Source organism: Microcaecilia unicolor, chromosome 9, assembly GCF_901765095.1.
Source record: "Microcaecilia unicolor chromosome 9, aMicUni1.1, whole genome shotgun sequence".
In the NCBI taxonomy this organism is placed as follows: Eukaryota; Metazoa; Chordata; class Amphibia; order Gymnophiona; family Siphonopidae; genus Microcaecilia; species Microcaecilia unicolor.
In genome coordinates this window covers 187,612,164-187,634,858 of record NC_044039.1, presented here as the reverse complement: position 1 = coordinate 187,634,858, position 22,695 = coordinate 187,612,164, and the positions used below count along the sequence as shown (strand labels likewise).

Here is a 22,695-nt window from a genome sequence, read left to right as displayed (position 1 = left end):
CAGTGGAGTGGAGGAGTTGCCTAGTGGTTAGAGCACCAGTCTTGACATCCAGAGGTGCCCAATTCAAATTCCAAAGGCGCGGGAGGGCTAATGTGCGGGTAGCACGTGCCTAATTGGCACTACTGCTGGGGTAGCTCCTGCGTCCAGCGATAATTCCAAGTTTGGCATGCGCCAAATCTTGCAGTACACAATAATTTTCTACTGTGGTGACGTTCCCGGTGACAACCGGCGGTGCATCCACGTTGGGGCGCTGCATGGTTACCATGTGGGTAGCACGTGAGCCCTTATCCCTTACCGCTAGTTCAGTGGGTGGCGGTAAGGGCTCAGGCCATAAATAGTTGCCCGCTAGTTTTAATATTAGTGCAGGCCTATTTCCCAGCCATGGTAAAAAAATGACCCAGCGCGCACCTAAAAGATGCATTCACACTACCGCAGGCCACTTTTTACCGCGGCTTTGTAAAAGGACCCCTTAACTGGTTAAGATAACTGCATAAATAGGACCACATAAAATGCAGTCCTGTCTTTATGCGGTTCTTTTTAGCAGGGTAATTGCTGAATATTGCACTTAACCGGCTCCTTATACCCGGAAATTCAAGGCCAGAGCCCAGACATGGTCTCGACATTGAGTTTCTAGAGTTTGGTATCATCTGCAATGAGACAAACCTTACCAGACAGTCCTTCCACAATGGACAGATCTCTGTGGTACACCACTGATAACATCCTTTTCCTTGGAGCAAACTCTTTTTACCACTACCCTCTGTCTCCTTCCACGTAACCAGTTTTTAATCTAGTCCAGTCACTTTAGGGCCCATATCAGTTGCCTATGTGGAACTGTGTCAAAGGTTTTGCTGAAATCCAGTTACACCACATCTAGTGCCCCTCCCATATCCAACTGTTTGGTTACCCAATCAAAGAAATCAATCAGATTTGTCTGACATGACCTACCTCTAGTAGAAACCATGCTGCCTCGGGTCCTGCAGTCCATTTGATTCTAGAAACCTTACAATCCTCTTCTTTAGAAGCATTTCCATTAGTTTACTCACCAATGATGTCAGGCTAACCGGCCTGTAATTCCCAATCTCCTCCTTCTGCTCTTCTACAGAGGGACCACATCCGCCCTTCTCCAGTCCTCCGGGACCACTCCAGACTCTAAGGAAGCATTGAAAAGGTCAGACAATGGAGCTGCCCGAACTTCCCCAAGTTTCTTGAGCACCTTCGGATGTATCCCATCAGGCCCTATCGTTTCGTCTATTCTTAGTTTAGCTAGCTCCTTACGAGCACAGTCTGAGAAATCGGTCCTGGTCTACCACACATCCGTTTCTATTAGCATTTGTGTTCTGCGGTCCTACTTCCAGCCTTTCAGCCGTGGATACAGAACAGAAATAATTGTTAAGCAGTTCATCTTGACCCTTATCAGCTTCTACACATTCCTCCCCTTCACCCTTAAGCCTCACAATGCCATTTTAGCACTTCCTCCTATCACTTACATATCTAAAAAATGTCATGGTCTTCACTTTCACTCTGGGTGTGCATAGGGGAGGATTTTGGGTGGAATGCAGGTGGAATCTACACTTACACATATAGGTTATAACTTAATTCACACACATACTTGTGGAAAGTACATGATAATATTTACACCAGGCCTCAAGCTCATGTAGATGCTGGCACCTATATGTCCACACATGCTTTCACACCTATGTTAGTATCTATATAATCAATCAGGCATGTGCCTGATTTTATAAAATAGGTGATCCATGCTTCCTCATCCAAATGGTTTTCAAAGTGAGTGCAGCAATCTTTCCTTTGGGATATGTCTTGTATTATTTTCATTGCCGAGTTATTCTCGGTAAGTAGTGTCATAATGGGGCTCATTTTTGGTGCATGTATGATTCGTGTGTCTGACAAATTTATTTTCGGCTGCGCATATTGGCCATGTGCCAAGTGGTATTTGACATGTCATTACCGCCTGGTTACTGCTGAGCCTTTACCACTAGGTCAATGGCTGGCGGTAAGGTCTCGGACCCAAAATGGACATGTGGCAATTTTTATTTTGCTGCACTTACATTTTTGACAAAAATGTTTAAAAAAAGGCCTTTTATACAGACGCGCTGAAAAATGGATCGGCGCGTGCCCAAAACTCGTGCCTACACTACCACAAGCCATTTTTCAGCGCGCCTTTGTAAAAGGATCCCTGTATCACCTCAGTTTAGTAGCCATACTGTCTTAGTACAAAGAAAAGACACCTATAAACTACTGATCCCAGAATCCTTTGGTATCAGATGCAAATAATCCCATGTGATCGCTCTTTCACTTAATCCAAGGTGGCAGCTTTTGTTTCCACTTAGTGTCCACATCAGTGGGAGCGAAGTTACCCGAGGTACATGTCTCAGGGCTATTACATTTTAATTGTGAAAGAGTCATGCTGTGAGCCACGAAGAAAGACCAAAATATAAACGTGAAGGATCTTGTGGAGTAATAATTTAAGCCATTAGTGACCTTGTCATGTATGTTTTCTGGGAAACAAAAAGCAGCTGTGATTGATGAAGACTGCTCCCCTGAAACCATCAGCAGGGTGTAGACCCAGAGGTGGTGTTTGACTTGGTATTGGCAGGCTTAATGGAGCTGAAAATCAACATGGCTGAAGGAGGTTTGCGTCTCCAGGCCTGTTGGCTTCCAAGTGCACATTCCTGTGACATTTACTTCAGAACATAGTTCAAATGGTTGTGCCCCAAACAGTGTTTCGCAAAGCTGTACGCAAAACACAGAGGTCTTACTGAAGGGCTGGTGAAAATAAAAAACGCATCAAAATGTAAACCTGGGAGCTATTCATAAAGTAAATAGATGCTGTTTTCACATGTTTCATTTAGGCATTCATGCAGAAACGTGTTACATTTGTGACTGGCAAGTTCCTTGAAAAGCAGAAGGGTCCAGCGTGTGATGTATCAGCGAGAAATAACCCCTGACAGTTATAACTAAACCAAATATGCAGCCCTGTCAGCCACTAAATAACCCTGGAAAACAAAAGGGTTCTGCTTATCATTTTCCATTTCTTCATGCTTGTTGGGCTGTTTAACTGTGCATCGCTCATCACAAAAGGCTCTCTTATTCTGCTTCTGTGTTATAGGCGCAGTTATGACTTCTGCTGGTGCAGGCAAAGCACGCCTGTCCATGTTGATTCTTTATCCTGGCTGTTGGCGGTCACTTAAGCAATTGGTTCAAGAAATTGGGAATGTGATCATTTTATAATTGTTTTATCCATGCTCTTTTTAGGTGGAAACCATGACAACAGAAGGTGGAAGGGAAGGCCACACTAGCCAAGTGACCTCAGGGCAGAACAGTGACCAAACCGGGCCAGGCAGCTCACAGTCATCCCAGAGTTTGGTTGCGCCTGCTGGGGTTTCGGCAGGATCTTCAGCTGCAGCTTCTTTCTTCATAAGGTAGTTGTTGCCTCTTAATTCTTTGGCTTCTTTGGATTGCAAAGTGATCATTATGTTTTGGGTATGATAAGTCAGGTGCTCACTTTTCTGATGATGGTTAAAGAAAAAAAAATGTTGTTTTTCTTCTTTATAATCCTCTATTTTTCCTTTGGTCCTCCCGATGTTGGGGACTAAGGGGCTGGAGAATTATAGTATTTTCCTTTGCTTATTGGTTCCCTCTAATTCTTTCTGATATGTTAATTGCCCCTTTTTTATCGTATCAAGTATTTTGTTTGTATGTAAGGACAAAACAATGTCCAAAAATGCACAGTTGATTGCATACCAAAAAGCCACCTTCTTACAACTCAATAAAATAACCTGAAATACAAAACATATAAGTTCATCTCGGTCGGATATTTCCTGAATTTGATCCTTCAGTGATGATAATGTGATGCCTAATGTTGAGCATAGGAGCCAGCTTTGTAGGTGCTTGAGAACCCCCGGTATTGAACACACTCCTTGACTATGCCCAGGGAGGGGTAATTTCCATCAGGCTTAACACCCCCAGTCATTTTGAAAAGTTGGCTCCTATAGTGTTGAGTACCTTTGCTTTTCAGAGCCATATTTAATGAAGATTGATGTAGTTCGCAGATAGAACAGGCCTTTTGCCTGCGCTGACATAGGGGCCCCTTTTACTAAGCTGCATTAGGTGCTAACGTGCAACAAAAATGGCCCTAATGCAGGACACGCGAAAGAGTTTTGCCTTAGCTTTGTGATCTGCGCTCTAAGGCCCTGATCCTGAAAACTAATAGCACTGGAACAGCGAGCCAGAACTGAGCTCAATGCTAATGACATGGAAGTATAGTCGCGCTGTTAGCGTTGAGCATTAGGGACTTGTTCTGAGTTGAGTGTCAAACAGAGCTCTTGTGCGCCTGCACCTAGGCATGGAGACAAAGCAAGGCGTGGAGATAGAGCGAACAGGGGGAAGGAATAGAAACGAGCCATGAGCCACTGCAGACGCCACTGGAAGAGTAGTGAAATCACTATTTATTGGACCAGATGATTCATCATCCTGCCCCCCACTCACAAGGTGGCAAGCACAGACCTACCAACTGCCACACCAGATCTGGAAAACCTGCCTCATTCGTACTTTATGGATTAAAAAATACGCACACATTTTTCTTCAGCTCCTCTCCGACCTCCAGCAGGGTCAAGCTTTCTCTTTGGTTAGACCTGCAGTAGATGAGGGCTGTTTCCTTTAATTTCTGGACCACTAAGTGTATTAATTCTTTTGTATTTTTTGGAAAGGGCTTTCAGGGGCTGAGAATGGGTGTCCTGACACTACCGCCACGCTAACTGGTTAGCGTATCCATAATATGGCATCCCTTAGTGCCTCCTAAATAAGAGGCGGTAAATGCACCCGCCTTCATTTTTTGAAATGGGCTTGGTGTACGGGAAAGGCCTGCATACCCCCAGATTCTATATATAGGGCGCCTAGATTCCATGCGGAGATATGTGCGTATCTTAATTGGTGGAACAAGGTAACCAGCGTTTTTAACATCACTTAACAAGCAATAACGAGCACAAATTGGCAATAATTACAGTTTATGGGCGGAAATCACTAAGCATATTCTATAAAGAACTGCGCCTAAATTGCAAAGCGCTCAGTTCAAAATAAACGCGTGCAGGGGCATGTTTATGGGTGTTTCGTGGGCATTCCAAAATTTCCATGTGTAATTACAGAATACGGGTCAGTGCGCCTAAATTTACGTGCATTGATTTACACTAGGATTTTACTGGCGTAAATGAATGCACATAGATTTAGGCACTACGTTATCGACTAACTGCACCTAAATTTTATATGCCAGCCTCAAATGTCATACCCAGCTCCCTGACAGCAGTATGCAGTCCCTGGAGCAGTTTTTAATGGGTGCAGTGCACTTCAGGCAGGCAGACCCAGGTCCATCCCCCCCCCCTACCTTTTACACTGGTGGTGCTAAGTTTTGAGCCCTCCACACACCCCCAAAACCAACTGTACCCACATGTAGGTGCCCCTCTTCACCTATAAGGGCTATGGTAAGGGTGTAGAGTTGTGGGGAGTGGGTTTGGGGGGGGATTTAGGGGGCTCAGTACCCAAGGTAAGGGATGCATCTGGGAGCTATTTGTGTATTCTTTTAACATTTTTAGAAGTGCCCTCTAGGGTGCCCGGTTGGTGTCCTGGCATGTCAGGGGGACCAGTGCACTACAAATGCTGGCTCCTCCCGTAACCAAATGCCTTGGATTTCCCCAGGTTTGAGATGGCCGGCATTTTTTCCATTATCGCTGAAAAACAAAATTGGCGATCTCAAACCTGGCGAACTCTGGCATTTGGCCGGGCTAAACCGTATTATCGAAAAAAAAGATGGCCGGCCTTTTTTTCGAAAATATGATTCCGGCCAGCTGTTGCGACGCCGCCAAAATAGATCGCCGACGACCTATTTCGCCGGTGACGTTCGATTATGCCCCTCTATGACTTTACGTTTTTCCTAAAGATCCTGCAGAACTTTAACTTTCCATAACCATATTGTGTAGTGCGTTTATGATATCTGCTTGCATTTTTCTGACAGATCAAATCAGTGTGTTGTTCATAGTCTGCTTTCCAGGACTCTTAGTAGACTGAAAACATTGTGTTTTTTTTTTCATATTCCTAACGTAGGTGAACTGTGGAGTAAAGAATCCAATTATTTGCTAATGAGTAATAATGGCATACATAATCTAAGGGTCACTCTTCTTGCCCAGGCAACTGATTGTTCACTGATAAGCATTTGGTCATTAGATTGACCATAAAATAAAGTCAATAATTGAGGTTACTCATAAGAGCAGACACCTTATCAGCTTTAGGCATGGTGAGCCAGCTTGCTGGTGACTGGCACACTGATTGTGCTGTGACTGAGCATATGATTAGAGTATTGAAGCAATGTGCTTCAAATGAAACTGCAGGAAACGCAGAGCAATATTAGCACAACCACTAAATGACTAATGGGTTTTGTACACAGCATCAGACTACTCAATTAGTTCCAATAAGCTGTGCCTTGCATACTTATCCTTAGCCAGTGTTACAGCACGGCTGGCTGCAGATAGGATTTTTTTTTATTTTTTGTGTGGGTTTTAACTCTGGTAGTTCAGATTTGGCAGGGAGCAGTGATGATGGGAAAAAAATCTCTCTTTTTTTTTTCCTGAATCTTATCTGCAAAAAGAACAGTTTGTAGAGCTCTTATACAGTTGAGTTCATTGAGGGCCCTTTTTACTAAGCTGCATGGGCGCCTATGCGCGCCCAACACGCACCAAAATGAACTTACCGTCCGACTACCGTGTGGCTCTTGCGGTAAGTTCATTTTTGGCTCACGTCTGAAAATTATTTTGTTATTTTTGGACGCGCGTAGCGGGTGTGCGCCAGTATTATCTGATGCGCGTAGGTCATTACCGCTGAAATTCTTTACCGCTAGGTGTATGGCTGCCGGTAAGGTCAGAGACCCAAAATGGACGAGCGGCAATTTTGATTTTGCCACAAGCACATTTTTTTGGGGGAAAAGAAGAGGCCTTTTTTTTACAGGCGTGCTGAAAAATGATTCTGCGCACGCCCAAAACCCACACCTACACTACCACAAGCCACTTTTCAGCACGCCTTTGTAAAATTACCCCCGAGTTATGAAAAACCAATATAGAGGCCTTTTTTCCAAATTTCAGGAAGCACTAAGGTGCGCTTACTGCAGCTTAAAATTTCGTACTGTGGGGCACGCTGAGGCGTCTCGCCGTACTTGTAACATGCATGCTACCGATGTGCTAAAAAAATGTATTTTTTTTGCAGTTCGGGTGGAGAGTGGGTGTGTCTCTGAGCTAATCATTTAGTACAGCTACATTACCGCCCGATGATTAGGTGGCGGCAGGGGCGTATCTGGAATCCGGCGGTAGGGGGGGCCAGAGCCAGAGAGGGGGGGCACATTTTTGCCTCCCTCCCCCCCCCGCCGCCGCCTCTCTCCACCCCCTCCCCGCCGTCAACCCTCCCCCGTTGCTTACTTTTGCTGGCGGGGGGCCCCAACCCCCGCCAGCCGAGGTCCGACCCGCAATCTCCATATTTCGTCTTCCTCCGTGGCCATGTGCTTCAAGGAAGTAACGCTGCAGTGCTGATTGGTTGAATCCAGTTCGGCGTCTGACGTCGCAGCGACGTCAGACGCCGAACTGGATTCAACCAATCAGCACTGCAGCGTTACTTCCTTGAAGCACATGGCCACGGAGGAAGACGAAATATGGAGATTGCGGGTCGGACCTCGGCTGGCGGGGGTTGGGGCCCCCCGCCAGCAAAAGTAAGCAGCGGGGGAGGGTTGACGGCGGGGAGGGGGGCCAGGGTGAAATCTGCGGGGGCCCAGGCCCCTGTGGCCCCACGCAGATACGCCCCTGGGTGGCGGCAAGGGCTCATGCGCTAATTTTTGTTAACGGTTGTGCACTAAGCTATTAAATCTGAAAACAGAAAGTCGGTCATTTCACGGCCACAGCAAAATGTGGCCTTAGTGCACGGAAAAGACCCACGTAAGGGCACACTAAAGTCATATTTTGCTGCAGCTTTTTAAAAAATTCAGGGCCCTGTTTACTAAGTCACGTTATAGGCGTGTTACCGTTTTAAACACACGTTAACCATGTACGTGCGTTAACCATGTGCGTGCATACAATATTCCTAGAGGTGCCTGCACGGTTAGCGCCCGCGCTAATTGTAGGCACATTAAAAATGCTAACGCACCTTAGTAAACAGGGCCCTCAGATTTGTCAGGCGATTTGAAAATTGCAAGGGATCAACAAGTTCTTCAATCTGTGTTTCAAAGTTTGATAGTACCATGTTTTGGTTATTGCAACGGTTTGTTGTTGGGAATTTCAAAATCCCAAAGCTTTACAGGTTGCACAAAATTCAATTGCAAGGGTTTTAGTTGGATATAATCAGTGTGAATATATATCACCTGTTCTGAAGGGTTTTACATTCATCGCTGTAGTTAAATAAAATGGAGCCTCTCCCTGCAGCATCCTAAAAACTATAATTCCCTTTCGTAAAGTAAATCCGAAACTCTACCGGAAGCCAATGTAATAGAGGCTCAAATTTATTTAAAGAAAAAAAAATCAAATGAAAGGCAGTATTCTGGACTAGCTGCAGGCTTTGTAAAGAAGATTTAGGGCAACCGACCTACATTATTTATTTTTGTTACATTTGTACCCTGCGCTTTCCCACTCATGGCAGGCTCAATGCGGCTTACATGGGGCAATGGAGGATTAAGTGACTTGCCCAGAGTCACAAGGAGCTGCCTGTGCCTGAAGTGGGAATTGAACTCAGTTCCTCAGGACCAGTCCACCACTCTAACCACTAGGCCACTCCTCCACTGTTGCTACTATTTGAGATTCTACATGGAATGTTGCTATTCCACTAGAAGTCGGCCCTTGCAGATCACCAATGTGGCCGCGCAGGCTTCTGCTTCTGTGAGTCTGACGTCCTGCACGTACGTGCAGGCTCACAGAAACAGAAGCCTGCGCAGCCTTCTACATGGAATGTTGCTAGTGGAATAGCAACATTCCATGTAGAATCTCCAATAGTAGCAACATTCCATGTAGAATCTCCAGTAGTATCTATTTTATTTTTGTTACATTTATACCCCCGCGCTTTCCCACTCATGGCAGGCTCAATGCGGCTTACATGGGGCAATGGAGGGTTAAGTGACTTGCCCAGAGTCATAAGGAGCTGCCTGTGCCTGAAGTGGGAATCAAACTCAGTTCCTCAGGACGAAAGTCTACCACCCTAACCACTAGGCCACTCCTCCACCACAAATTACAATAATCAAGAATAGACAAGATTATTGTCTGAACGATAAGCCTAAAAACAAAAACATCAAAATATTTCTTAATGCAACAACGTTTTTTAAGGTGATAAAAGGATTTCTCAACAACTGAGTTAATTTGCGGCTTCATACTAAATGTGCTATCAATCACCACCACTCCCAGTAGTCTGGACTCTATCCCAAAGGTAAAGCAATCTGACCCCACAGTTACAGTATAGAACCGAAATGGGTGGTCCAGAGGTCTCAACCATAGGAACCATGTCCAAGATTCAAGTATGAGAAAGGTTGATATAGCCTGCCAGCAGAGATGGTGCGGAACAGGGGCGTAGCCAGCCTTCCGTGGGGGAGGGGTCCAGAGCCCGGGGGGAGGGGGCACATTTTAGCCCTCCCCCCGGCGCCGCCCCCCCTGCCGACATTGCCGCCCCCCCTCCCGCCGCGAACCCGCCGCCGCTGCAGCCTACCTTTACTTTTGCTGGCGGGGGATCCCACTCCCCGCCAGCCGATGTCTTCTTCTCAGTCGCTTCCTGCTCTTCAATTTGTTTGCTGACGTCCTGCACGTACAACGTGCAGGACGTCAGCAAACAAATTGAAGAGCAGGAAGGACTGAGAAGACGTCGGCTGGCGGGGAGTGGGATCCCCCGCCAGCAAAAGTAAAGGTAGGCGGGGGCGGGTTCGCCGGGAGGGGGGTCCGGGGGTGAATCTGCGGGGGCCCCGGCCCCCTCAGGCCCCACGTAGCTACGCCACTGGTGCGGAAGCCAGCACTTTTAACAGATTTTGGGCATACATGAGACAGATAAGGCAGGCGGTGGTGAATAAAAGACTGAAGTCGTATGAAAGATGTGTGCGTGTAGATGGGAAACCAAGAGGTGGCGTTGGGTTGAAAGAATCTTAAATGGACTAACTTATCTTTATTTGCTGTCATCTACTATGTAACTATGCCATTTTCCTCTTTTTTTTTTTTTAAGATTTCTCTATTCTTAGGAACAGTGGCAGCAACAGCTGACTGGAAAATGTTGGATTCCTTAGGTAAAACGATAATCTTGCCAGGCTGGGGGTTGCTGTAATTTGACATTTTGCACCTGTTTCTTCTCACTTTGCTGGTCAGTTTCAAACTGTTTTAGCTACGTCATCAAGCACTACAGTGGCTTATTACAGCTGATGGATTTGGCGACTGGGGCAATGCAGTCTGTCTGCAGGCTGCTAGTTGATACAGGTCCAACACTTGATGACTAGAACTGTAAAATGTAGCTGTTAGAGGAGGCATGAAGAGCAGTAAATGTGCCTCTGAATTTTTCTTGTATGGGATCTAGTGTGGAGGTTTGGAATAGACGCTGGCTGCCATTACTGTATAAGGGAATCCTTCACATGCTCATCTTCAAATGTGGTATATATCATTCAATGTAAAAAGTGTGAAGAAGGATGCTATATTGGAGAAACAAGCCAGATGCTAAAGACGAGATTTAATCTACATAGATTAAATGCCAGTGCCAACCAGGATATCACCTCTGTGGGACAGAAATCCAGAACACTGTGAGGCATATTTTCAAAGCACTTTGGGAGGCTAAGTTCCATATGTTTCTATGGAACTTTGGGAGGCTAAGTGCTTTGAAAATAAGCCTCCCTATCAATGATTTTATGGTGAGAATACTAAAAGGAAACTTGAAGGCAATCTAGGAACCTAAGACCTTTGAAGTTAAAATGACGAAATATTTTGACACCCACCGGACAGGACTTAACAAAGATCTGGGTTTTCTAGCCCATTATAAACCTTACAATTCTACTGTTTTGTCACCCTCTTATCTACCATCCATCTCTCCCTGTCTCTCATCCACCCAGCTCTCCATGTTTACCCGCCCCATCCTCTTCCTGTGAGACGGTCATTGGAGTGCTTTTGTATTTCACTTATATATACTGATATTTGTCAGCATTTGCTCATTTCTGATCTGAAGAAGAAGGGTCCAATAAAAAAGGTATCATCTTATTTTCTGTTCTCTGTTTTGTTTTATTTCTGTTTATTACCTTTAAAACGTGGACTAACATGGCAACCACATCACTTTACTCAAGATGTGTAATGAAAAGTGATATATTATCCCAAACGAGGGCGGCCCAAGGCAATCTGTGGCCTGAGGTGAGGGATGAGATGGCGCGTCCCCTTCCCAACTCCCTCCTCGGAGCTACAATCAGGGAGTAAAGTGGTTGGGAATGATAGAAAACTACAAACTGGCAGGAGCCAAGCAATTAAGTTTCTTACAAAATCATGAAAATACATAAACCATGTATATTTATATATTATATGACATAAAACCAAAGTGGAACAGCCTAATGGAGTCAAGCCACACACAAAAGAAAAATGTCTCATTCATTCCACCAGGGTTGAGCCCTCTGGTGCTAGCGGCCGCCGGGACCTAGCTGCACATCTCTGAGGCCTGGGGTGAGGAGTCCAAGCATTCACAGAGAATATATTCATTCATGGAGTATTCCCAGGTAGGCAGGGTGGTGGCCTTGGCAAGATGCTGCTCCATGAAAAGGGCTGCATGAGGCCTCCGCCTCAGTTGGCCTAATGATAGGGCCATCCCTGATCCCAAAGATGTTATAGGTAAGATCAGCCATTTAAAAGGAGTGGAGGAGTGGCCTAGTGGTTAGGGTGGTGGACTTTGGTCCTGGGGAACTGAGGAACTGAGTTTGATTCCCACTTCAGGCACAGGCAGCTCCTTGTGACTCTGGGCAAGTCACTTAACCCTCCATTGCCCCATGTAAGCCGCATGTAACAAAAATAAAATAGATACTATTGGAGATTCTACATGGAATGTTGCTACTTGTGGAGATTCTACATGGAATGTTGCTACTATTTGAGATTCTACATGGAATGTTAATGTTGCTATTCCACTAGCAGCAACATTCCATGTAGAAGCCTGCCCTTGCAGCCGCGCAGGCTTCTGTTTCTGTGTGCAGGACGTCAGACTCACAGAAACAGAAGCCTGCGCGGCTGCAAGGGCAGGCTTCTACATGGAATGTTGCTAGTGGAGGAGCGGCCTAGTGGTTGGAGTGGTGGACTTTGGTCCTGGGGAACTGAGTTCAATTCCCACTTCAGGGACAGGCAGCTCCTTGTCACTCTGGGCAAGTCACTTAACCCTCCATTGCCCCATGTAAGCCGCATTGAGCCTGCCATGAGTGGGAAAGCGCGGGGTACAAATGTAACAAAAAAAAAATGGTGGACAGCCAACATTTGGCAGTGTATAATCCAAAATTAGCTAAGCATTTCAAAGTGGGGAAACTCCCAAAAAGAATGCATTGAGACACGCAGCGGAGAAACCGATGTTTTGATTTCTCCTGGAATCTTCATCAGCTTTCTACATTTGCAATATAAATACAGCTATTTATACACCATGGTTACAGATTTTTTTTTTTTAACCAGTGAAAGCCTATCTAAATTTATTGATGATGACATCAGAACAAATCATTACACTAGTCATTCAAATCCCACCAGTGAATCCTTGTTTCCTGAAAGCTCGCTTTTTCACATCCCACTTCACTTTCAAGTGCCAGCTTCAATAACCATCTTTTAGATCCTTCTGGAACAGCAAATAATCAGTGTCCTAGACTACCTGGGGACGTACGTTCCTACAATTGGAGCAAAACACCTGATAGCTGTCTGGCAAGTTGTTATCAACTGCGCATCTGTGAATGAAGGATTTTTTTTTAAACAGCATTTGCTGAGCCAACCCTAATAATTGAGTCAGCTCGTTCTAAAATTTATTTTAATTGGTCAGCCAAATATTTTGGACAAATTAAATGTTGACATTTGTATATTATTATAAGAACTTTGAATCCAAGCCCAAGCTCTGCTGGTGTCAAGAAAGTTCATTGAAAATTGGGCTAATGTGCTCTCTGGTCATAGTCCTTGTCAGCAATCTCTATGATCCAAGGAATTATTTACCTTGTTTGATGACATGCCTCACTAGAGTAATTTGAGGTGAGTTATAAAATAAAAATTAAAACATAAAATACAATAATTACAAATAAAACATTAAGGGGCCCTTTTACTAAGGGTTGGCATGTGCTAACGAATATGAGCAAGTGTTGAATTCTATGAAACCCATCGGTATAAAATGGGCATCTTAGCATTTAGTACCCACGAACTTTGTTAAAAGGGCCCCAAAAATGTAAATAAAACTGTAACAGCTCATCAACACCACCAAGAAGAAACTAAGCAGCCAGTAATACTTCTGAAGCACCAAGCTTTTAACATAGTAAATGACAGCAGATAAAGACTTGAACGGTCCATCCAGTCTGCCCAACAAGATAAATTCATTTTACATGGTATATAATACTCTATATCTATACTTGAGTTTGATTTGTCCTTGCCTTTCTCAGGGCACAGACGGTAAAAGTCTGCCCAGCACTGTTCTTGTACTAAACGTTCTGAATCTAACATTGAAGCCCCTTAAAATTTACAACTTACACTCCAGCCCATCCATATCTATTCAGTTATAATCAGGGCGTAGACCGATGTCTGCCCAGCGTCGGTTTTGCTTCCCAATTACCGGTCTGTTTCTTAAAAGTAATAAGATATGATACTCCAATGGAGTCTCATTCCATAATTTCAGTTCCATATACCCTAATGTAAAAGAGGACTTCGATACATATTTGATCCTGTTTGAAATTTGAAGAAGAGATTTTTGAGATGGTCATAACACTCCAGATGGTACATAAAGCAATAGTAAACCTTTCATGTATGATGAACCAATACCATAAAAGGTACAATGAATTAGAACATAATCTATATGGCTTGTTACCAGAACCTTGCTATCAAAGGTTGGACAAGTGTGTCTAGGTCTTGCCTTTCAAGCACCAGCGAAATCTGGTGGAAATGATAGGAATTTCTAGCTACTTCTGATATCTGGCTTTTCACATTAAGTTTAACCTCCACTCTACCTCTGACTGCAAACATTTCCCTCTGCAACCAATCATAAGAATATAAGCATTACCATATTGGGACAGACTGAAGGTCCATCAAGCCCAGTATCCTGTTTTTAGCAGAGGCCAATCCAGGTCACAAGTACCTGGCAAGATCTCAGAACAATAAAACAGATTTTATGCTGCTTATCCTAGAAATAAGCAGTTGTCACGGTTGTGCCCATGTCTCGGGCTCTCCTTCCTCTCGCCACCTGGTGGCCAGACCTGGTGGCTGCAATGGACTGTCTGGTTATTGTCACCCGTTCCAGATTTCAGTGCAGTCCGGTCCGGATCTTCTGGGCTGCCAGACTTGCTTGCTTTGGTTGAACCTACACAGCACCCGTAGTTGCTTGGTGATTGCTGCAGCTTGAGCCTCAGCTGCTGCTGGACTTATTAGCCATTTTGAAACCTTTCTGCTTTGCCTTTGCGTCACCTTAGGCCTTGGTTTGTTGGTGCTAGTTGCTCTTCTGCCTTGTGTGGGTTCTTGCCTGAAATTCTTGTCTGTTTTCAGTTAGTCTGTGTGTAGTTAGATTAGGTTGTGGTTTGTTTTCTAGTCTTGTCTCTGGGTTACTTTGTGTTTAGTCCTTGTCTGCTTGTGTCTTAGTGGCTCCTCTGCAGCTTTCAGTTCTGTGTCTTGTTAATCAGTGTTTTGTTCCCTGTTTTAGTGGCTGCTTGCAGCTTTCAGTCCTGCCCTTTAGCTTATCCTTTCCCTGCCTTGCTGCCCCTGTATATTCCTTTCCCCTCTGTCCCTCAGACCCTGTTCTGCCTAGTTAGGATCCTGTTCCTGCCCTGTCCTATAAGTCCTGCTGGCCACCTGCAGCCAGGGGCTCAACTCCTGGTGAAAGGTGGCCATGTGCAGATGAAGCCTAACTGTTTGTCAGTGTTCTGCCCTGTCTCTGGTGTAGGGTGGTTTTGCCTGCCGCTGCCGCTCCTCGGCAGTGGCCCAAGGGCTAACAAACTTTGTCCCAGCTTTGAAAACCTAGCAGCAATGGATTTTCCAAGTCCATCTTAATAATGGCTTATGGACGTTTTCTTTTAGGAAATTATCCAAGCTTTTTTAAACCCTGCTAAGTTAACTGCTTTTACCATATTCTCCGGCAATGAATTCCAGAGTTAAATTACACATTGAGTGAAGAAATATTTTCTCTGGTTTGTTTTAAATTTACTACTTAGTACTAGTAGCTTCATTGCGTTCCCCCTAGTCCTAGTATTTTTGGAAAGAGTAAACCAGCGAGTGTTTGTTTTTGGGTATTTGATATACCGCCTTTCTGGATTACAGTCAAAGTGGTTTACTTAATATAAAATCAATAATGAAAATGTAATACAAAGAATGAAAAGATAGAGAAGAATATGAGAACAAAAAGAGAAGACTTTTGGGACATTCAAATCCGGTCCAATCACAGTTCTCTATAAATGCCCAATCAAAAAAGTGAGCTTTAAGACCCTTTTAAAATTTCTTAAAATTGGGTTCCGATCTCAAGGAAGTAGGGAGAGAATTCCAAAGAGCAGAAGCCAAGAAATAAAAAGAGGTTTGCTGTGCGGCTTCATGCCCACCGGAAAAAAGAGAAAGGAGAAATAACTGATTTTGAGTGTGAGAGTGCAGGATTCCAGTAGGTAGTATGGAATTACCTGAATAATGTGTAGTGTGAACCAGGGGCGTAGTCTGACGTCAACGTGCAGGACGTCAGACTCAGAAACAGAACAAAGGAAGAAGAGGACCTCGGCTGGCGGGGGTTGGGGTCCCGCGCCAGCAAAGGTAGCAGACGGCGACGGCGGGTTGGCGGCAGGAGGGGGGGTCGAGAGGGTCATCGGCAGGGGTGTCAGGGCCAAATCTACGGGGGCCCAGGCCTCCGTGGCCCCATGTAGTTATGCCCCTGGTGTGAACTATAGTTAAGACTTTAAGGGGTATAGTTATCAACGTGTGCTACCATTAAGACATACTATTTTACCACTAACTCGTGCTATTTTAGCATTGGTCCCATTATATGCATAAGTCATAGTTACTAATAGCTGGGATTAACAGTAAAATGACATGTCTTAATGGTAGCTCATGTTGATAACTTCCCCCCTAAAGTTGATATGAAATGAAATTGGGAACCACTGCAGAAAAGAAAACTGTTGCTTTGCTCCCTTCTCCAGCCCCTCCACTCCTGTTTCCTGCAGACTGCCTGAGGGGACAGGCTCCAGGTGTCAACAGATGCTCCTTAGATCCAGTTCCATCAATTCCTCTGGCGGGTCTGACTCTGTTGACCTCCTTAATGCTTCATTTGCAAAGGGAAGTGTACCTGCATGGCTCAGAAACACTGTTGTGTGGCCAGTACTGAAGAAGCTGGCTTTGGATTTCACATTAGGATGGAAGCAGGGCAGAAGATTTTAAAATAAATAAATGGTTGGTCAATTTCTAATTTGTCCTTCTTAGGCAAATTGAAAATATTGTATCTAGGCAGTTGAATGATTTTGCAGAACGGGTGGATGGGTTGCACCTCTACCAGTCAGGATTCTGGATAGGCCAGCGTTTAATGCAAGGCCCGAGAGCCAATAGTGATCCCGAAAGACCTGTAGGGCATCCCCTATTGTCTTTATGGGGGTTTCCCCGTACCACTCTGCCTCTCTGTCCAGGCTCAGGACAGAAAGGAGATAGGGGGAAGAGCTGCATGCTTGAAGGACAAGGCATTTCACAGGAGACAAAAGAGAATGTTTTGGAAATGCTCATAATCTTGAGGATACCCCTCAGTGAAGGTGGGCTGGTGGGGTTGGATGTCATTGACACACACTAGTCAGCAGTGTCATGACCCCGCATGTGAAGATATTTGGCGTCTCTCCTTCAGCTCCTTAGAATCCAAAGAGGCCCCAGCTTAAAAATTAATGAAGACCACTGGGATATGCCATGGAGTGGTTTCCCTGGTCAATGATGTATGAGCGATGGTAGGTGGGAATCAGAATCGTCACTGACACAAATCATCATAACCTGTTTACATAACAGCTGGAGAGGTTGGGTGTTTGGGGGCACTGTATTTGGTTATTTTTCCCCTATAGCATATTCGGATAGCTTTGGTGTAATATATTTTATACCTTTGATCTTTAAAATTTCTTATTTGCTGCTAAACAGTCAGAAAGAGGAGGCGGTGGCACTGCTATTTCAAACCTTCCAGATGCAAGCTAAAAATGAAACTAGCTATTTCCAGCTGAAGGAGAAATGCATATAATTTGCTCCTGCCAATGGATGTTACATCGCTGTCCACCTCCTCTACCTGCTCACTTTGATTGTTCCTCCTCCACCCCCCTGACAAGGCTGAGAGCGTCCTGCCTTCCAGTATTCCAAGTGCACCAGCTCGGGATTAGTAAGAAGCTTTTACTATATTTTTCAGAAACGATGGTGGCCAGCATCCGAGGATACCGTAAATATGTACTTTAAGAGATTTCTCCACAGGACTGGAAAGGAAGCTTTGCTGAAGCTGGGCTGTGCAATGATATGTTTTTTTTTTTTCTTTTGTGGCATTGATTCTTGGATATGGTACTACATAGTTCTGCACATGGAGTGTTGTACAAGATCATGGTGGGGAGGGAGGGGGGGGGGGGGGAGCAGGGCACACGGGGTACAGAAGAACATAAGAATAGCCATACTAGGTCAGACTAGTGGTCCATCTAGCCCAGTATCCTGCTTCCAACAGTGGCCGATCCATTTCACAAGTACCTGACAGAATCCCAAATAGTAGCAACATTCCATGGTACCAGTCCCAAGGCAAGCAGTGGCTTCCCCATGTCTATCTCAATAGCAGACTATGGACTTGTCCAAACCTTATTTTCAACCCAGATACACTAACCAATGTTACCATATCCTCCAGCAGCGAGTTTCTGAGCGTTGCGTGGGAAAATATTTTCTCCTATTTGTTTTAAATTCTGTGACATAGGCACTAACATTTACACATGACTCACAATGCATTACTCATGTAAATGTTTAGAATACTAGCTTATACCTATCTTACTCTGGTGCATAGGGTGTTGAAGCAAGGGTATACCCTATTACTTGGCTTCAATTTTCAGCATTATGTCCTAGGGAGGGAGTTGTGATCTTGGGACGCTGGACTGCTGAGACTGTGTGATTCCCATGTGGTACAGTTGCAAAGAACTAGTCGAAGCATGTTATCCATTGCAGGGCCATGGCTGTGGAATACAAGTCCAGTACAAGTCAGAATGATGCAGGAGACAGAGCCTTTTAAAAAAATATTGAAAACCTACTTGTTTGAGCAGGCTTTTGGAATTGAGGGGTGGTTGAGTCAGATGGATGGCTGTTCATCAGGCTGTTTTTAGAGAGTCTTTGGGAACTGTTGTAATGTCGGTGTTATTCATGCATGTTGATTTTGTAAGCTGCTTAGGATCTTGGCAGGATATAAATGTTTTAAATAGACAAGTAAATAAGTAAATAAATATACATAAGCATACATACATAAGCATATATATGCCAGTATTCTGCCAAGCGCTGCACCATATGCCTGGAATAGACTTCCTGAGCCGGTATGTCAAGCTCCATCCCTGGCTGTCTTCAAATCTAGGCTAAAAGCCCACCTTTTCGATGCTGCTTTTAACTCCTAACCCTTATTCACTTGTTCAGAACCCTTATTTTATCATCCTCACTTTAATATTCCCTCATCTCTTGTTTGTCCTGTTTGTCTGTCCTAATTAGATTGTAAGCTCTGTCGAGCAGGGACTGTCTCTTCATGTTCAAGTGTACAGCGCTGTGTACGTCTAGTAGTGCTATAGGAATGATAAGTAGTAGTAGTATTTGGGATTCCGGAATCTTGCTATTATTTGGGTTTCGGAATCTTGCTACTCTTTGGGACTCTGCACAGAAGCTTGCTACTCTTTGGGATTCCGGAATCTTGCTACCCTTTGTCCTTATCCCTTATTTGTCCTGTTTGTCTGTCCTAATTAGATTGTAAGCTCTGTCAAGCAGGGACTGTCTCTTCATGTTCAAGTGTACAGCGCTGTGTACGTCTAGTAGTGCTATAGGAATGATAAGTAGTAGTAGTATTTGGGATTCCGGAATCTTGCTATTATTTGGGTTTCGGAATCTTGCTACTCTTTGGGACTCTGCACAGAAGCTTGCTACTCTTTGGGATTCCGGAATCTTGCTACCCTTTGTCCTTATCCCTTATTTGTCCTGTTTGTCTGTCCTAATTAGATTGTAAGCTCTGTCGAGCAGGGACTGTCTCTTCATGTTCAGGTGTACAGCACTGCGTACGTCTAGTAGCGCTATAGAAATGATAAGTAGTAGTAGTAGTTCTGTACATATGCATGTATCTTGTATAGTGCATATTTGCAAGGTAAGTGTACCAGTGATGTAGCCAGGAATTTTTTTACAAGGGGAACATCTCCCGCGCCGCTGCCCTGCACTGCCCCCCTGGTCTCCTGCGCCACCCCGCGGTACCTTAAAATCCTCTCTGCTGCATTCTTTTCCTGGGCAGCGGCACTCATAGGCTGCCTGCGGCCTGTACCAGGACTTCCTCCTGAATTGTCCTGCCCTTCACAAAACAGGAAGTCATGTCAGACAGGGTGGGGGCGGTTCATGGAGGAAGTTCCGGTGCAGGCCGCTGGCAGCCTGAGTCCGCTGTCCGGATGAAGACTGCAGCACAGTGGATTTTAAGGTATGGGCGGGGGCTGGGTCTGACAGGGGTTGCGTATGCAACACATGCAGCTACTATAAATATGCCACTGAAGCGTACACAGGGCAGAGCGTGGGTGGGACTCATATTTACACATGTACCTGATAGAGTACTTTAAGTTGTCTGCGTACCTCTGGCATTTAGGTATGAGCATTTACACCAACTCTGTAACTGGCATAAGTGCTTATGCCTAAATATCACATATATCCCTAATTTTCTATCCCTAATCTCTCTTACCTTTACCCTTTTTCCCTTTATACCCTGCTCTTTCTATCCATTCTGACTACCACAATCTATTGTATTTGTATAACTACTGGACTGGCGATAGCCTTTTTGGTCTATTGTAAGCCACATTGAGCCTGCAAACATGTGGGAAAATGTGGGGTATAAATGTGATAAAATAAATTTGGCTAGCATTTTATATAGGAAAGTAGGTACCTCTGTTCATTTATAGATTAGGTTCGTTCCTGTTGTGGAATTGTCCTTAATAGTGAAGGGCTTGTTCTTTTAGCAGCCCACTATATAGACCAATTGCTTCAGTTTTTTAGGCAAGAACTAAAAGATGATGAACTATTCAGGTCTTTATCTGCCCTTGTCTACTAAGGCACTTGTTTTCAAAAGAAAAAGATGTCTCAAAAGCGACACAGTTGTGATTTTTAAAACTCGATTTGAGACTTTTTCATTGCAGTTCATCTAAATTGCAAGTGGGCATGTTGGGGGCGTGATTTGGGCGGGCCCACAATTTGGACATTTTTCAGGGATAATGGAAGAAGATAAAAACATCTGGGGCAAAAATTGGGACTTTTTTTAAATCTGAACTTGTTTCAATCATGACTAAAGTCACAGAAAGGTACCCTAACTAACCAGCTAACTACTGGAGGGATTAAGGCATGACCCACTTTTAACCCCTAAAGATGTGACAGCGACAATGAATACCAAGCTCTGTGACTGCTTCCAATATTACGGCCAGTCCTAGGAGTAGGCTAGTGGTCAGTGCAGTGGACTGTAGAGAAAGGGACCCAGGTCCATATCCCACCTAATACATGTGGTGGAAACTGTATGCCTTCCAAAATTTACACAATACCAACTGTACCGAGAGATAGGAGACACCTGCAGACCTGAGGGCTTTTGTAGTGGTGTACAGTTAGGTTTTAGGTGTTCCTGGAGGGCTCACGATACAAAACAAGCGTGTTTTGTACCTAGGTCCCTGTATGTGAAGTCCAGTGCACTGACCACTAGGCTGCCCCTCTGCTCGGCTGGAATGTCTGTGTGACCAGTTTACTAGGAATGGTGCCACATAGCCATCCCTATGGCTTGTTTTTGTGTGTTTTACTCTAGGACATTTTTTTAAAACGGTGTCTAAAGAAATACGTACCGGGCAGAAGAATGTCTGGAATATATCGATTTTCGAAACAAAAAAATCGATGCTTTTCCGGTTTGAAAATTGCTATTTTCAGGGTGAGAATTTTAGACGTTTTCAGCAAAACATCTACATTGGATGTCATGTAACTTGAACTCATCAGTTCTTTCCTTAGTGACCCGACTCATGAATTAGAGCTTGAAGGGACCGTCTTTGCTCCAGTTCTGCTGAGCGATAGAGTATAAGTCATCGGGACAATTCATGTCATCTCCAAAGGAGAAAGTTCCGTTGCTTCTTAGACGTCACAACTGAATTGACTTCTGACGCAGGCGCTATGTGCCAAAACACGGCCCGTGTCGGGTCACTAAGGAAAGAATTGATGTTCAAGTTACATGATTAAAGATATTGTGTCCCGATTTTGAGGCTCCTGGTGCTTCTTTTTGCTATTTGGACTTTGTTGTGTACTTTGGACCAGGGGCGTAGCCAGACCGGCGGGAGGGGGGTGCAGACGAGGTGAGGGGGCACATTTTAGCCCCCCCCCCAACCGCCATTGCTGACCTTCCCCCCCCCCGCCATTGCCGACACCCCCCGCTGCTGCCAGCACCATCACCAACAACTTTGACCCTGCCCTACCGACGACCCTCTTGACCCCTCCCGCCCACCGTCGCCTACCTTTGCTGGCGGGGTACCCCAACCCCCGCCAGCCGAGGTCCTCTTCTTCCTTCGTTCTGTTTCTGAGTCTGACGTCCTGCACGTACAACGTAGACTCGGAAACAAAACGAAAGAAGAAGACTTCGGCTGGTGGGGGTTGGGGTCCCCCGCCAGCAAAGGTAGCAGACGGCGACAGCGGGTTGACGGCAGGTTGGCGGCAGGAGGGGGGGGGGGGTTGAGAGGGTCGGTGGGAGAGGGGTCCAGGGCCAAATCTACTGGCCCCATAGTAGCTACGCCCCTGCTTTGGACCCTCTCTGTGCTGTTCTGTGTCCATGTGAACTTCCAGCCTCCTGTATTCGAGTCTTGGGATTGTACCGCAAAGCTTATGGAACATCTTTACTGTTAAGAGTTTACACAAGAGCTCTGTATAGACCGTAGTTTGGTTGGTTGCATTTTCCTGTCCTCATGCCATTTCTCTGACTGGAGAGGCGTTGCAGGGTTGATCTACCCTACGTGCTGTTGCAGGCAGGGCTCAATTTCATGCTCATCTGCTGCTTTTGGCATGGAGAATTCTTCCAACAGCATTTGCCTAGGAAAGGGATTGGAAGATTATGTGCAGCTTTTATAAAAATGTCTTGTCATAATTTTTGAATGTTATGAGTGGATTAGTCATGATTCATCCATGAAACAATGCCGATTCTTGAAGTGATCAGTAACGAGTGCCCCTCCTCCGCTCCTGGGCAGGCTACATGTGATTAAGCAATAAAAAGTCATTGGATTCCAGCTCCTACCAA

At 45.0% G+C, this 22,695-nt stretch overlaps 1 protein-coding gene across 2 annotated transcripts in view; it reads left to right on the top strand.

Moving 5' to 3' along the window:
* KIF26A (kinesin family member 26A) overlaps positions 1-22,695 on the top strand; it is a 261,377-nt gene that overhangs the window by 120,940 nt on the left and 117,742 nt on the right. For both annotated transcript variants that reach the window (XM_030214372.1, XM_030214371.1), the window contains exon 4: positions 3,271-3,437. In XM_030214372.1, the coding sequence (XP_030070232.1) occupies positions 3,271-3,437 (167 nt within the window). The remainder of the gene's footprint in view (positions 1-3,270; positions 3,438-22,695) is intronic.